Source organism: Microtus pennsylvanicus, chromosome X, assembly GCF_037038515.1.
Source record: "Microtus pennsylvanicus isolate mMicPen1 chromosome X, mMicPen1.hap1, whole genome shotgun sequence".
Taxonomy (NCBI): Eukaryota; Metazoa; Chordata; class Mammalia; order Rodentia; family Cricetidae; genus Microtus; species Microtus pennsylvanicus.
Window position 1 is genome coordinate 74,318,664 of NC_134601.1, and position 16,532 is coordinate 74,335,195.

At 34.1% G+C, this 16,532-nt stretch overlaps 1 protein-coding gene across 1 annotated transcript in view; it reads right to left on the bottom strand.

Annotated features, from left to right (window-relative positions):
* The window catches only part of Dach2 (dachshund family transcription factor 2), a 511,747-nt gene that overhangs the window by 368,802 nt on the left and 126,413 nt on the right, over positions 1 to 16,532 (bottom strand). Inside the window, exon 2 of the mRNA XM_075956831.1 lies at positions 6,863 to 6,901. Within this exon, the coding sequence (XP_075812946.1) occupies positions 6,863 to 6,901 (39 nt within the window). The remainder of the gene's footprint in view (positions 1 to 6,862; positions 6,902 to 16,532) is intronic.

Consider the following 16,532-nt stretch of genomic DNA (forward strand, 5'->3'; position numbering starts at 1 on the left):
TAGCTCCATGGTAAAGCTTATGGTTAGCATGCATGAAGCCATGTTTATACAGACACAAAGGCATACCCCTACAAACACACACACATACACACACACACATTATTCTGAGAAGCTCACTTTATTAATAAGTATTTTATCCATATTAATTGTTCTTTAATTTAGTACCCAAAATCACATGAAAAAAATTTTTTGAAGAGATAAAAATTGGACAAGCACAAATTAAAAAACTATTTACTTTTAGTAAATTTAAATTTAAAGTTATAAAGAATATCTAAGTGGAATATTTTAATAAAATTTCCTAAATTCCTTCATATACCGCTTTTTCTTTTATGACAGCGTCTTACCATATTGCCCAAGAGGGCCTAATACTCACTATGTAAAGCATGCTGGACTAGAACTAGTTGCAATCCTCCTATCTCAGCATCTTGAGTATTGGCTTTATAACTGAGCACCACCATAGCTGATACAACAATATTTTGCACACACCAGATGTTTTATTGACAAGTGTCTCATGATAAAAAATTCCAAAAATGTAATTTTTTAATACTTATAATGTTATATAAATCAATATATAACTGAGTGTGAACTTAAAATGAACATTGTAATTTAAGTTAAATTGTTTTTAAAGCAACACGAGAATTCAGACCTATTGGCCAATTGTTTTACAGTAAAATGCTGGTTAGCGAAAGCTAGATAACAAAAATCAAATTGCAAATGAAATGAGGATATCTAAATGAAAATAAAAAATAATTTTACTTATGTATTTAAATATAACAGCCATTATTATATTAATACTTTCAAAGGCTTAAGCTTCCCCAATTGTAAAACAAGGTTGATATTAACATGATTCAATATTATTGTTGTATTTATAATTCTGCATTTAAAAAAAACTGAAACATGGTACATATCAGATTATCTAGTATTTTGATTTGTGAATTATCAATAGCAGATCAGTAGCATGACTCTATTGATTGAAATACACATTTTTAACTTAACAGCTTTCTAAAGATCTTTAAATCTTTTACATTTTACTGCTGGTTCATTTTATACTTTCCTTCTTCCAAACAATTGAATGACTTAAAAACAATTAATCCCAAGTAACAATCTATAGTAACAGCATTATAGTTCAAAAGCACTGGAAAAGATTCATGGTGAATTCCTTGTGTTGAAAACTCAGTGTTAACAAAGACAGAAAACAAGACATGTCCTTGAGGCACTTCATGTTTATCTGCGGGACTTTAGGCCACGTTGCCATGGAACGTAATTCCTTCAAGGACTACAAACCAATGAACGGCTATTTTGGCATAATAGTCCCATTTCTTAACACTATTTCGCACCATTCATCAAGATGTATTACACACCATACCAATTTATGGACAATGTCCTGCCTTTCCAAATGCTTTCATACTTAGTCTTAGAATCAACTCCACTTTAGCAACTAATTAGTTACACTGACAAACTTTGAAGAATAGGGCTATACAATTTTAGAAAATGTCACCACTCTCTTTGTAAATTAATGATATGTTTCCCATTGCACAATAATAGGTGGTTATCAGCCTTTCCTCTTTATCCTGTCTTAGTCATTTAGTTAACGCTACCCTGCACCCTCCAGGAAATTCATGGTCTGTCACCTTACTCACTGGTGTCTAGATTTATGGATATTTTAGCAGTCTTTTCATTTTCACGTCACTAGGCAACTCTTCGGGGTTTGAACGAAAGAAAAATTTCACCTGAACATTCCGACAAGAATCCTGCTTCAAAATTCTATTCTCTTTCTACAATTTCAATTCTCTTCACTTTTAAAGACACATAGTCTGAGACCTAGTGTGCCTTTTCCCTTTGCATTGTTAACTGTACCACACAGAACACTACATTATTATGCTACACATGGCAAAGAAATTTTAGTATTCACAGGATTATGGTAATTAAGTCTTCTTTCACTTTAGGTGAGGTGACACTTGCTTGACTATAATGTCACTCCACTTAAAGTCTGTGTAAACAACATTATCTGAGTCACTCTGCATTACATTTCCAACTGTGAGCAAAATTACAAGGTCAAAGTGGACAAGAATGTAGGTAATCCCAAGGAAGCAACTTGTAAATGACTTCCTGAAGGTTCAGACTGGGTTTTTAATACTAGTAAAAAAGGTTTTGAATGCTAATATTAAAGTATCATTCACTCAATCCTATATGTAGCAAAGTAGGTATTTTTTAAGTCACTGTTAGAGACAGACGTGTCTTTGATTTTGAAGTTTTGTGGTAAAGAAGAGAATAAATGTCAAAGTTTTTTTAGTCTTACAAATGTGAATGCCATATGATGATTGCAGTTGGTTTTGTAAATAAAATCATCAATATTTCAAATCCAACACAATGAAATCTGGATTTTCTGTTTATTATAACAAATATGAGTAACCATTATATTTTTAAATGAATGTTTATTTTTCTTAATAGTCTCTACAACCTAGTTAAAAAACTTTTAAATGAATGAAATATTGAATATTGTCTGACGTATGGCTTTGAATCTCACTTCACAATTTTGAAATGTCATGATTTAATTGATCTATTGCTTATTTTAAAAGTTGGATAATATGCATAAGTCACCATGAATAGTAGAGGGAAGACCTGAGAAAAAATAGTCTGGATTCATCTGGAAAAGTTCTTGTTATTAAATTAGTTCAAGTGATATAACAAACAAAATAGTGCTTTTCAGAAAAGAATTTAACTGAAAACACAGGGTACTGATTAGTAAAAACAGTGTGAAAGTTCTTAAATCTGAGTCTTTCAGTCAGATGACAAAGAAGCCAAAGTGAGTAAAAACACTCAAGAGGATTCTCTGGGATTCTTGTCACGTTTGGACAATGAGGTCATTGAGAATCATATGCACTTTGTCCTACATTTCCAATTCTGGGGGTTTAAATAAAATCAATTTTAACTCTTTCTTTTTTGCTAGTTCAGCCTCTTACCATATAAGACAATTTTCAAATGGATATTTTTTTTTCCTAGCACACTGAATTTAGGAAGCCTTGATAGTTCTGCACTAATTCTCAGGGTAAGGATGCAGATTGTTCTAATCAACTCTTCCCAGAATGCAAAATGCAATTACTAGCTTATCTATGTATACAGAAATAGTGAATTAATTTACTGAGCATTCTACATGTGTTCTCTTAAAATCATTGTCAGATTCAAACATATTTGAGTAATCTTTTCAACAGTTGAAAACATGCAAGAAAGCAGAGTCATACCAAATGATAGTTAGCATGTCATTTTATTTCAGCTTTTATAATATAATGTTTCACAGAAGGAAAACCTGAAGATAGACTCAAGATGGTACAATACCACTGCCTTGGCCCTTAAATCACTCATATTTTAGCTCATATTTTCTCCACCATCCACAGAAGATTGTATATGCATAAATATCAATATTATTTTAAAATTCAAAGTAGTGACACATATAAACTCTAAAACAGTTTTGACTCCGATGAAGAATAGAAAAAAGGTTTATTGTTATATTATTAATGCTTAACAAATATGAATTTTTCAAAAATCTGAGCTCTCAATTAATATTTCTCATTTTCCTGTCCTATTTGAATGAACTGTGTTAAAATTATACTTCTTAATTTTACAAAATTAAAGTAATATCACAAAACCTGACTTCTGAATAGAGATACCATATTCTGTAGGTCATAAACGTGATTATATATGTTATATACCATTCTTTGTGCTTCAGTATTATCACTGGAAAATAACAATTATAGTATCACCTACGTCCAGAACTGATAGGATGAAGTGATGAACTCGCACAAGAAGAATGAATTACTTTCCAAACATTTGTTATGAATCGTCTTGTTTATATTAAAGGTGTTAAAACATTAGTTTACAGTTTTATTTAGTTAACTAACGGTTTATTTAAATATATTTAATTCCTAACATGCAGCATGTTATGTGTAGTCCATTGGTGTGATGCTTGATACAAATTTAGACAATCAATAATTAGTTGTATATTCTCCTATATGTTGACCATAACATCCAATAATTTCTTCTCTTTCATATGTGACTGTATTTTATCTTCACTTATTTAATCAACAAATGAGATTATGCTGTGCATTTCTGACTTTAAATTGTCCATTCTACCCTTCCTCTTTCTGCTTTGTAAAATTCTCATGAGAAGTGAAAATGTTAATTTACTATCTTGATTGGGGATGTTTGATGTAGACAATAAGTGCTGGAAAAGTAGATATACCAGTGGGCTCATTTGAGGATTTTGTCCTTCGTTTTGTCTTTTGATTTGTTTTGTTTTTCTAGAGCGATTGGAAGTTAATTGTTTCCTTTTAAAACAAATATGAGTTTGGATGACAAGTAATGCGAGAAGTAGACCGATGTTGAAAGCACCAGTGCACAGTAGGATCATGTGTTGAGGTCTAGGGCAGGACAGACAAACAAGCAAAGCCTCAGAGCAGTCAGTTCCCTTTAAATAAAATCTCAGAGGACTGACTGTTTTTTCTTTTTCAGTGCCAAGCAAGAGTTCAAATGAAGAGTTTTGTTGTGTTAATTACATGAATTTCTTTCATTTCTTAATTGTACCATTTGGAAAATAAGGCTACTTTACTAGATGGAATTGGGCATTTATTTAAAGGCAAGCCAATTTTCAATGAAACAGCATATGTTCTACTTTTGCCTGTCTTTCCATTAAAGAAAAACAAATGGGTTTCAAATAAAAGTCTTAATTATGTTAGGTGATGTAACAAAAGCTTAAATATTCTCATGTAGAAATGGTGATATTGAACTACTACATAGTACAAATGACTGACTAACATGAACGTAAGAAAGTTGTAACTTTATTTTAATTTACAAACCACTTGAAGGAAAACTTTATTGGCTATTTTCATGTAGTGAAAATCTCATTGCATAACTACCATTTTGAGTACCAAAATATGACAAACTCTTCACTTACATATTTATTTTACATCAATTTTTCATTATCAAGAGTTTGAGGTATGTATATAACTATGATTTCTTTAGTAAATGGAGTAATCAAAGACTTATCCTTAGAGAACAGTTGGCAAAACCCATGGAGTAACATCCTATATTGTTTTCTCTTTTTGATTCAACTTGTTAGCAGCTTTGAATAGTAGGAAAATTTCAAATAAAAGTATAGATACCTATCATCTCTTAAGAAGTAAAGCCTTAACAATGAAAGCCTGTATATAGTACTACCTGGTGGAATGCTGAGGAGAATAGTATCCACCACCATTGGTAGAACTGTATATTTTCTAGTTCACCCTAGACCTCATTATTCTCCAATGGTTATGGTTTTTCCCTTTTCTAGACCTGCCTCCAAAAGCCTTGGTTTCTCTGTACTTTATGTGACTGACTCAACACATTACACTTTCAAAAAACATTTCATAGTTTTTCTCAGAGTTCAGTACATGTAAAATTTTATCACAAATATGCAAAAAAATTCATTAACCCAAAAATGAGTTGGTATAGGTATAAAATATCATTAATTAAATTAAGAGAGATTGGCATAATTTGCATGCTTGTTTTTTTTACTGAGAAAATAAAAATGAAAATGATTAAGTTAAATCACAGTCATATACAGTAAGTACCTTCGAGAACCAAATCTAATTGTAAAACTCACTACATTTTGTTCAGTTGGAATTATTCATTTTCAATGTTTACATGATACTAGTCTGTTTTGCAATGATATCATAGTCGAATAGAAAGTTTGGCAATTAGGGAGGTACATTCACTGCTTCAGGTCATTTTGGTATTATTTTGTGTGCATTATATGTAAGGTTAATTTTTACTGTCAAAAAGTTCTAAATACTAGAAACATAAACAAAGTGATTTCCATTTTCCATATTCAAAATGTAGGGTACATCATACAGTGTGGTCTGCATCTCCCTCAATGTTTTATGTTTCTCTTACAGAATACATATTGAAAACATGAAGCCAACATGGAAGGAGGAAAAAATATCATCAGAAAAAGATGTTTCACTTGAGCGGAGCACATGGAAATAAAGATGGATCATCACTGCCAGGCAATATCAAAACACACTTTAGGATCATGGGCTGCCTTCCTTTGTCATTATTACTCTCTTCTACATTAAGAGTGTAGAACAGATGAGATTCAGGATAGCATGTGAGAGATGATTTCAACTTAGGTGAAATTTTCATAACAGTTTTATGAAATTTCAGATATGTCTTCTTTGAAATTAAATTTATTCTCAGAAGGGAAAGTATTTCAAGTACTTAAGGACTACTAAGCATGCAAACATAGTCCCATGCCTAACAGAACAATTCGGGTTATTTACTACTATTGCTGGAGAACACACAATAACCTGTGCTGCCCTGTAAAAGTGAATGTACCTTCCTAAGAATTCCACAGCCAAAAACTAGATAGACATTTCAATTATTTTCCAATTATTTTACACAAGTGACACAAGTTTTTATGTCACTGACTCTCACTCAATCTCCATGAACTTGTAGCTTTTCTCTAATTTCTCATTTTCAGTACCAAGAAGGGAATTGCTTCCTTTGTCTGCAAGCTCTCACTCTTCTGTGTGATCCCATGATCCAGTCCCAATTAATAAGTACAAATGATCACCATAGAAACCCCAATTAACATGACACTTCATATAAATAGATCAGTTCTAATTAGCCATTCAGGTTTCTTTTTTCTCTTATCACTAAAGATTAATCAAAATTGAGGGTTTGATGTCAAATTTTTTAAATAGTTTCCCTTTCCTATATTAGCAAGTATAACATAGAGAACAAAGTTATAGAAATTGGGCTGAATCTGTAAAGGCTCCAGGACATTCCCAGGGAGTTGACTTTTTAAAATAAATAAATAAATAAATACCTGTTAACAGCTTGTTTTCTTGTCATTTGCCTCTTCCTTCTAAAAGGAGAGTGTAGCAAAAAAATAAATAAAACTGGTTAATTGAGAGTTTTAGTTAGATAGCTTCATATTATTCAAAGCTATTATATTACATGAAAAAGAATCTTAAATTGCACATAAAATGTTGACAGGTGACACACAATGAAACACTAGACGGGAAGAGCACAAAGAAGGTAGTAAACCTGAACTGCTAATAGATAATGCTTTACATATATAGATAATGTTATTGCATTCCTGCTCTAATTCCCATAGAATATAAATAATGTGAAATGTCACTTGATTTAGGGCTTTCCTCTATTTGAAAGCAAGGGAATAAAGTTACGGATTTCTACTAAAGAAAATGGCTCCGGGTCATAAAAATTCCCCCCAAAAGATTCAGCAATATGTTTTTTTCCCTTTCTCTAAAGGGCTTTCCTTCCCATCCCATTGGGTATTCCAACATTTTTGGGGTGGGCTTATACTTTTTCTTATTTTTATATGGCCAACAAGAAAATGAAAGTAAGCCAAAATCAAGATTTTACTTATTTCCTAAACATGGAGCCATTAATAGTATCACTATCTATATACTTATTTCTGGAACAAGACTGAACTCTTTACCTCATACACACAAGGGTGGCATTCATGCACACACACACACACATATGTGCATGCGTACATACATACTCATATACACATTCATACAGATGAAACTAAACATGCAGAAATCAATAAAACTTATATACTGTTTCACTAAAAAAGCAAACCTTGCTTCCAGTTGCATATTAATCTCTACTGTTTTCCAAACCTTTAATATATAAGAAAAACTAAACTGATAGCTAAATAAGTCTATGAGGTACAATATCATTTTGTTGACATTCCCTGTCACCTGGGTATTCTGTCCCTTTGGCAGACAAGCTCTGCCCACCCACAATCCTCCCTCTTCTTCTTCCCACCAAGGTAAGCTGATCTCTCACTTTCTCTCCTCCCCCCCTCTCTCTCTTTCCAACCCTCTTCTGAAGAGGTAACTACTGCCTCTGGCATCCCCCACTTCTCTCCTCTCTCTCTCTCTCTCTCTCTCTCTCTCTCTCTCTCTCTCTCTCTCTCTCTCTCTCTCTCTCTCTCTCTCTCCCTCTCTCTCCCTCTCTCTCTCTCACAAACACACACACACACACTCACACATACTCCCTCTCTCCCTCTTCCTCTCTCCCTATCTATCTGTTCACTCCATTATCCCCTTACTCATTAAATAAACTCTATCCCCAAGTTCTCTCTGCATGGGCTATCTGTCTGTCTCCCACATGCCAGAGGACCTGTCAAGTTAGAGCTGCCATGAATCTTTCAGAAGGTATATAAGAACTTTTTAACCTTTTCAAGTATCATCTATATTGCACACTAAAAATCTTTGGTTGCACACAAGTAACTGTGGAAAGCTAGGAGTGGAAGACGTGCCCCTCCCCTGGGAATACCATATCAATTTGTTGTCCAGTACCAAATGGTCAGTCTTGAAAACATGCAAGTAGCATTATATGGAATCAATAGGTTTTGAAGGAGGGAGGGAATGGGTATATTGGAGGTTTGGTAAGAGAAAAGAGAAGAGAGAAATACAAACTCAAAAAAAAAAGAAACCATGTTTATGTTGCCACATTTTTGTTCTGATGACTGTGCTATTTAATACCTTCCAGTGTTTTGTTTCTTTTTATTTGTTTGTTTCTCCAAAACTACTTCCTTGTTTTAAAAATCTGTCAGAAGGTAAATAAAGATAGAAAGAAAGAATGAATGAATGAATGAATGACAAATGCAAACATGTATCTAAGGTTACAAGAGTGAGTGTGTAGGATAAATGAAAGGCTATGTAGCCTTTTTAATCTATTTTTCTATTCTATCACTTCACTGTCAGGGGAACCATTTGATTTTGTTCTACAGTTTACTCATCAATTTGTGAAGGGATATTCTCTTAAACAGAATAGACTAATAAGTACCAAATAAGGAGTACTGTACATTTCCTTAACCAAATATGCAAGCTATCACTTTTAGATTTGGACATTGTGGGAGGGCCACTTGTTGGTTCTCAGCTGCTTAGAACCAAACTAATCACACAGAAACCATATTATTTAAATCACTAGTTGGCCCATTAGCTCTAGCTTCTGATTGGCTCATTCTTACAGGTAAATTTAACCAATTTCTATTAATCTGTGTATCACCATGTGGCTGTGGCTTACCGGCTAAAGTTCCAGTGTTTGTCTCTGGCAGGGCTACATGGATTCTCCCTGGTTCTGTCTCCTTTCTCCCAGCATGCCGTTTAGCTTTCCCTGCCTACCCTATTCTGTCCTATCAACAGGCCAAGGCAGTTTCTTTATTCATTAATGGTAATCACAGCATAGAGAGGGAAATCCCACATCATTTGGGGGCTTTTCTGTGGAGAGCCGAAAATGTGAGCCTACCTTGTCTTAATGTCAGAGAGGTTGAGGTTAGTTTTCCTCTTTCAAAGCTGTTAACGTCAGGAGTTGCTACAAAACAAGATATCCTGACCTAGGATATGGTTACTTGAAGTTTTGGACATTAAAATAGCCCATAGAGATAGATCCACTTCACCCTAAGCAAAGCTCAGAGAATTCAAGCATACTTCTCCTATTGAAAGAGAAATAGAAGGTTTGATTTAGGGTGATTATTTTGGGTCTGGGCAGTCAGGAAATGAACAAGCGGTCTTCGCCAACATAAATTCACACACCTATGAACACCTGATTTTTGACATAGAAGCCAAGATTATACAATAGGAAAAAAAGCATCTTCAGCAAATGGTGCGGGCATAACTGGAGTTCAGGATGTAGAAGAATGAATATAGACTCCTATCACCCTGCACCAAACTTAAGCCCAGTTTTGATCAAAGACCTCAACATAAATCCAGTTACACTGAACGTGATAGAAAAGAAAGTGGGAACTAGCCTTGAATGCCTTGATACCGGAGAATACTTCCTGAATATAACATCAGTAGAAGAGACACTGAACTGACAATTAAAAAATGGGACAGCCTAAAACTGAAAAGCTTGTATAAGGCTAAGGACATTGTCAATAAGGCAAAAAGACAGCCTACTGAATGGGAAAAGATCTTCCTTCACAAACCCCACATAAGAGAGAGGAATGATCTCCAAAATATATAAAAAACTCAAAAACTAGACATCAAAATACCAAATAATCCAATTCAAAAATGGGGATAGAGACCTAAACAGAGAATTCTCAACAGACAAAACTCAAATGTTCAAAATACGCATAAAGAATTTTGTAGTCATCAGGGGAAAGTAAATCAAAATAACTTGGAGATACCACCTTACACCTGTTAGAATGGCTAAGATAAAAAAAAATCACTGATGAGAGCCTATGTTGGAGATGATGTAGAGTAAGGAGAACACTCCTACACTGCTGGTGGGAATACAAACTTGTACAGACACTTTTGGAAATCAATATGGCAGTTTCTCAGAAAATTGAACCAATCTACTTCAAGATCCAGCTACACCAATCCTGGAATATATTCAAGGGATGTTCCATCATACAACAAGGACACATGCTCAGTTATGTTCATAGCAGCATTATTCATAATAGTGAGAACCTACAAACAACTCAGATGCTCTTCAAACTAAGAATGCATAAGGAAAATGTATATTTACACATTTATATTATTCAGCTGTTAAAAAAAATGACCTCATGAAATTTTTAGGCAAATGGAGGGAATTTAAAATAATCATTCTGAGTGAGGTAACCCAGACCCAGAAAGACAAACATGGTATGTACTCATTGATTAGTGGATATTATTAGTAAACTAAAGGATAACCAACCTACAATCCACAGCTCCAGAGAGGCTAGATAACAGAAGGTCCAAAGAGGGATGTATGGATTTCCCTTGGTAGGAGAAATAGAAAAGATCTCCTACATAAATTGGGGGTGGGATGGGGGTAGGGAAGGTTGGAAACTTGAGGGAGCAGATTGATCAGGATGGGTAGAGGTGGTGGTTTGGTGATATGACAAAGGGCTAGAGAGAAGCCTCATGCCAGGGAAACTCCCAAGAATCCACAAGAATACCCCAGCGAAGACCCCAACCAATCAATAGTGGAGATAGTGCTGGAACTGGCAATGTACTATAATCTTTGTAGATTCTTAATATTAAAAATAATCAAAATGTTAAAACAATTGATTAAACATACGATGCTACTAATATTGCCATCTCAGTGTAGAATAATGTGTAATAAAAAGAAAATCACCTAGATTACTTGAAGATGTCCTGAAATATTTAATACCCCCTAATTCATCATATTTTACTGAAACTTTCGATTTTTTTGTACTCCTACATGTCTGAATTGAGCAATGAAATTAAAGTCATGAATAAAGTCCTGAAATCCACAAAAATTTATTTTCATGGTACAAATACGCATTTACTTATACTCTTTGGAAAGCTATACCAGGAAGGATATGATGATCCATGCCTGTGGTCATGGGTGCAGGCAACAGGATCAGAACTTCAAGAAGCTTTAGTTACTGTGAGTTCAGTGCTCTCCTACATGAAATCCTGACTCCAAAAAAACGCTTCCCAAACAAAATTCTTTTTATATACATAATATACACACACAAACACTTTACAAAATTAAAATTCCCTACCATTTAGCGGAGATAAAAATGTACATCTCCAACCATCATCATTGCTACACTTCATTAAGACAGTAATTATGAAACTCTAGAAGGCCAGCCAGAAAAAAAGGTAATAATAATGAACAGGATGCTTTTTGTTGCAATTGAGAACATTTTTACAATGTATCATATTGATGAATAATTTTTCATATGTTTATTCTTCCATGTTTGGGGTTTGGAATTCAAAGCTCAATAAAATTAAAGTCACCCATTGCTGTGAAATGGGTATTTATAATTGGACTGAGTTTCACAGAATTCTCAGAGAACTGAAATTCTCATTCTTGAAGCCTGATACTTAGACCACAGAATTGCATTTAATAATGCAGGAAAATAGCATATAAAGCCATTGATAAGATGAAAATGGAAAATATGAGTTTAGTTAAAAATGCAACCTTCCCCCTCACTAGAACCTGGGGTAGGAAATTGGAGAGAGGGATTCAGGGTAGAGTATAAGCAGGATGGGGAAAATATAACTAATACTAATATATAGACAGAGATATGTATATAAATATAGATAGATGACAAAAGATTGAATAGATAGACCGTCAGACAGAGAGACAGACAGACAGACAGACAGATAGACAGACAGGTGATATGAGGTAGCACACACAGAAGATTATGCCTTCCCAGAAGTCATGGGATGCCAAATAAAAAGCTTAGAGTGTGTAATACCTCCCTTTGTGCTGCTAATCACAGTTGTCCTGGAGACACTCCTTAAACAATAAAGGCTATTTACTGCCATTGCTCTTTGTTGCCCACCACCACTTGATGTTAGTTTCCTATCAATGAAGACACCATACATATTGGTCAGAGCACATGCAGAAACTCAGCTGATACTGAACAAAAAGCTTCCTCTGCCTACTAGCTTTCATAGTACTTAGAGGTATTATGTAGGTAACTGGTGTAAAAATACATCAACAATTATAATAGGCAGTAAACCCTATGAAGTACAATGATGGCTGGTATGGTGAGGTATGCTAAGAGGCACAATAGTGGCACCGATATTATGGGGATAATTAATCACTTACTGGTTGACTAAAAGCCTGTTCCACAGGAAAAAGCACTTACCTGATTCTGTAAGTATTTGGTTGAGGAATTCACAAGCCCCAGTAACAAACCTACTGCTATTTTCTGATAGAAAATAAATCACAAACTTCCTTCTAAAAAATTTAAAGCTCTGTATCCATGATTAGAAGAGCTCTCAAGCCTCATCAAAGAAACTTCTTTGATCTGTGAACAGTGGTTAATGACGAAACTTACAAGTCTGATAAAACTATAAAGAGGGTTACTACAGTACTCAGTCACAAATGGGGCATCTATATCACCTCCCTCCAAGGTGCAGGCCAACATTGCAGGGGAAATGAAAAAATTGTAAAAGTCAGAGGGCAGGAAGTACAGGAGCAAATGAGTGTCTTCTGAACATAACAGGAATGTGGCCCTCATAAGCTCACAGCTTCCTTTGTTACCTACACAAGACAGTCTACATTCTAGCATCGAAGGAGGACAAGTTCATTAGTCCGCATCCCTAACTGACGATCTGTGGAAAAATAGATGATAGTTTTGGAGGGAGGGAAAACAAGCATTTTTTTTAATGCTGTAGCCCCTGGTAAGATGACTATGCTCTAGTGGCTGGCCCCATGTCCATGAATATGTGGGAAATACAAAATAAACTCTATGAGCTACTTTAAAAAAGAGAACATGAGGTTGGATCTATGAATGAGCAGGCCACTCTGCACAGTGCCATCCATGGGCAGCTGGTGCTGGGATATACAGCAAAAACAAGAGCTGAGAAAACCAGCTGAGCAAATCAGTAAAAAGTGCTTCTCTGTGCTCCCTGTTTCAGTTCTATATCTACATTCCTGCTCCCAGTTCCTGCTTTAATATCCTTCAATGGAAGAATCAAATCTGCAAGCCAAACCAACTATTTCTACCCATGAGTTGTTTTGGTTGCTTTTTTAAAATCACATCAGCAGAGAAGCAAATCAGAACACCATAGAAAAAGAATTTTATGACATTCACAAAAGTCATAAAATTAAACTGAAGTAATAATTATACATTGAAATCACAATAAAAATATTCCATATGTTTTGAAAAAGGAGACAGTTATTAACTGACGATAAACAGATTTTGGAGGAACTACTTAAATCGGCAGCGTCTTATGATCTTTCAGTTCTGTACCTTGTGTTTATGACACAATATCTCAATTAGTGATTTAGAAAACAATATAGTAAATAAATAAAGTATAGATGAAGCAATTTTTTCCTGTACCAACCACCATTATTGATAGAAGACACATTTATTAGAAATATATATTAAAAATCTTTTTTGGAGATCAGATCATATTAATGTATTTCCATCCTTTGAAGCTTATAGAGGATTTTCTTCATTCTTGATTCATAACTTCATTCATGCACATCAAACTCTTGCTCTGTAGGAGCTAACTTAAAGCTATTCTGTTGTTTTAGATGTTTTTTAAACATTTGTAAAACATTGGGTACAAGTGCTGCTTTACTGACATTTAGTTAACCTTAAGGTGGATGATTTGATACCAAACTGAGACAATAGATAACTGGCCTTCTTTGTAAATGTTACAGTATCTATAGGAAGACTATAGGGCTAAACTTAACTTTGAATTTTATGATTAACATCAGATGTTGCCATGTAATAATCCTCAGAAACATTTGTCAAATGAAACTAATATTTTTGGCTTAGAGGAACATGTTAAACCAGTGGTTCTCAACCTTTCTAATGCTGTGACAGCTTTAATACAGTTCTTCAACAGGGCAGTGGTGGCGCACGCCTTTAACTCCAACACTCAGGGAGGCAGAGGCAGGCAGATCTCTGTGAGTTCGAGGCCAGTCTCATCTACAGAGTGAGTTCCAGGACAGCCAGAGATACACAGAGAAACCCCATCTCAAAAAAATACAGTTCTTCATGTTGTAGTGTCACCAAACCATAAAATTATTTAAATGCTACTTTATTACTGTAATTTTGCTATTGTTACAACCCCGATATGCAGGCTACCTGATATGTGACCCAAAGTGGTCATGACCCACAGGTTGAGATCCCTTGCTTTTGACTTATTTAAGATCACCACTACATAATATTCAAATTTATATTCATAAAACATGCTAAGTATCTATTTTTGCTACATAGTACTTGCATATCAGTTATTGTGATTCATAATTTGTATATCAGTCATGATGCTTTGCAAGAAGAGTGAATATTATTTGAAATCAAATTTTATCTAATATTTTAGGTCTAAATTCATTTAAAAGAATAATATATACTGATTATTGATGAACAAAAGAGATATTTCATTATAAATCATTTTCTCACATTTGGCTTATTTGTCTAATGAGGCTTAAGTTAGACATGAAAAGCTGATAGTTGTATAAGCAAAACTTGGCTAAGTAATTTCTAAGAGAATAAGTTCATTTGCCAATTAATCATTCTGGTAATCTTACGTGGGTTAGTCAAGCTTCAGATGAAGACAATCAAGCAGGGTCAGAGCAAAGGAATCTTGAACTGAAGATGTGCTTAATGTATTGCTTGGAGGCAGAGTAGGAATAAAGAGGATTACTGGTTTGAAAGTCTGTTAAATCCTTTATGCTCATCCCCTGACTTAATCCTTTACAAGGACCACACTACTATTTAAAGGTAAAGTAAAATGTATATTGCTTACCAATTAAAAGAATAGACACCAGTACCTTTTCAGAAACTAGATATAGCTAGTTTATAGTATACAATTTTCATATCTAAATAGTGTCATCTTCTTGGTTTATCATTTTACATTAAAAAAAAATCTGATCATTAGATAATGGAACTGTAACATTTTACATGTGTGAGTTTGAATAATCATTGAAATTTTTGTGGACTCTTTAGAGTCTTTTTTTCAATCTTTCTTTTCTATTTATTTTTTAAAACAATCTTTTCTCATTTTACATATTAATCCCATTTCCCATTCACTCCCTTCCTCCTATCTCCCCACCTTTTCTGCACCCCACCCCTATGCACTCCTCAGAGAGCTTAATGCTTCCCATGGAAAGACAACATAAAATTTTAGTGTGAAAGGCTTTTAAAGTGATCTGGTGGTCTTTTACTTCTAAATGAATGAGACTGAAATAATATTTATCTTGATTCTCTCTTTAGTAAACCGCAATTTTTAAGTTTTGAGGAGAATAAACTTCCTTAAAATTGAGGAAAAACTCTTCAAATATACTTATAATTGGTAACCCACAGTTTCCATACTGATTCCATAAAGACTTCTTGCTTTCACAGCTGTTTCTTGAGTCAGTATTTACTTTAGAAATAGTTACTGTGTTCACATGTCTACTGCTATGGACTATGAAGAATATAAATATTTTCAAACACAGTGTCTACTCTCAAGAATATTATAATCTAGAATGAGATAGAAACAAAGGTAGTAACTGTTACATGATTAGTTGGCATACAGTATACCCTCAAAGATATGTCATTAATATTGAATACACGAGGGAAATAAAAGAAATTCTTTAAGAATTTACTGACAAAGGTTATCATCTTTACCTAGAGTGGTCAATGAAACTTTGTTGGATAAGTGAAAGTTTGATTTGAATATTGAAATTTAAACTTTGAAAAACAAAGACTGGAAGAGAATAATGTTTTAGGTAGAAAAACTAACAGGATACAGAGAATGATTTGAAAGACTATGTGGTGGTGAGGAGATGGCTGATGAAGTTGTCTCAGGCAACTTAAGATAGAAGCAAAAAGAAAGAACAACTTCAATCAGAATTTGAAGTTAGCATTAAAATAACTGAAAACATACCATGGAAACAAAGTAAAGAATGGAACAAGGATAATTTTATGCATGTGATTTTATTTCCAAGAAATGCCATATTCTAAGTTCATGAAACCATGTTATAAATTTACTTTACCAACGTCCAACAATATTAAGAAGAAGGATGTTTAACAAGGCATAGAGCCATAAATAAAG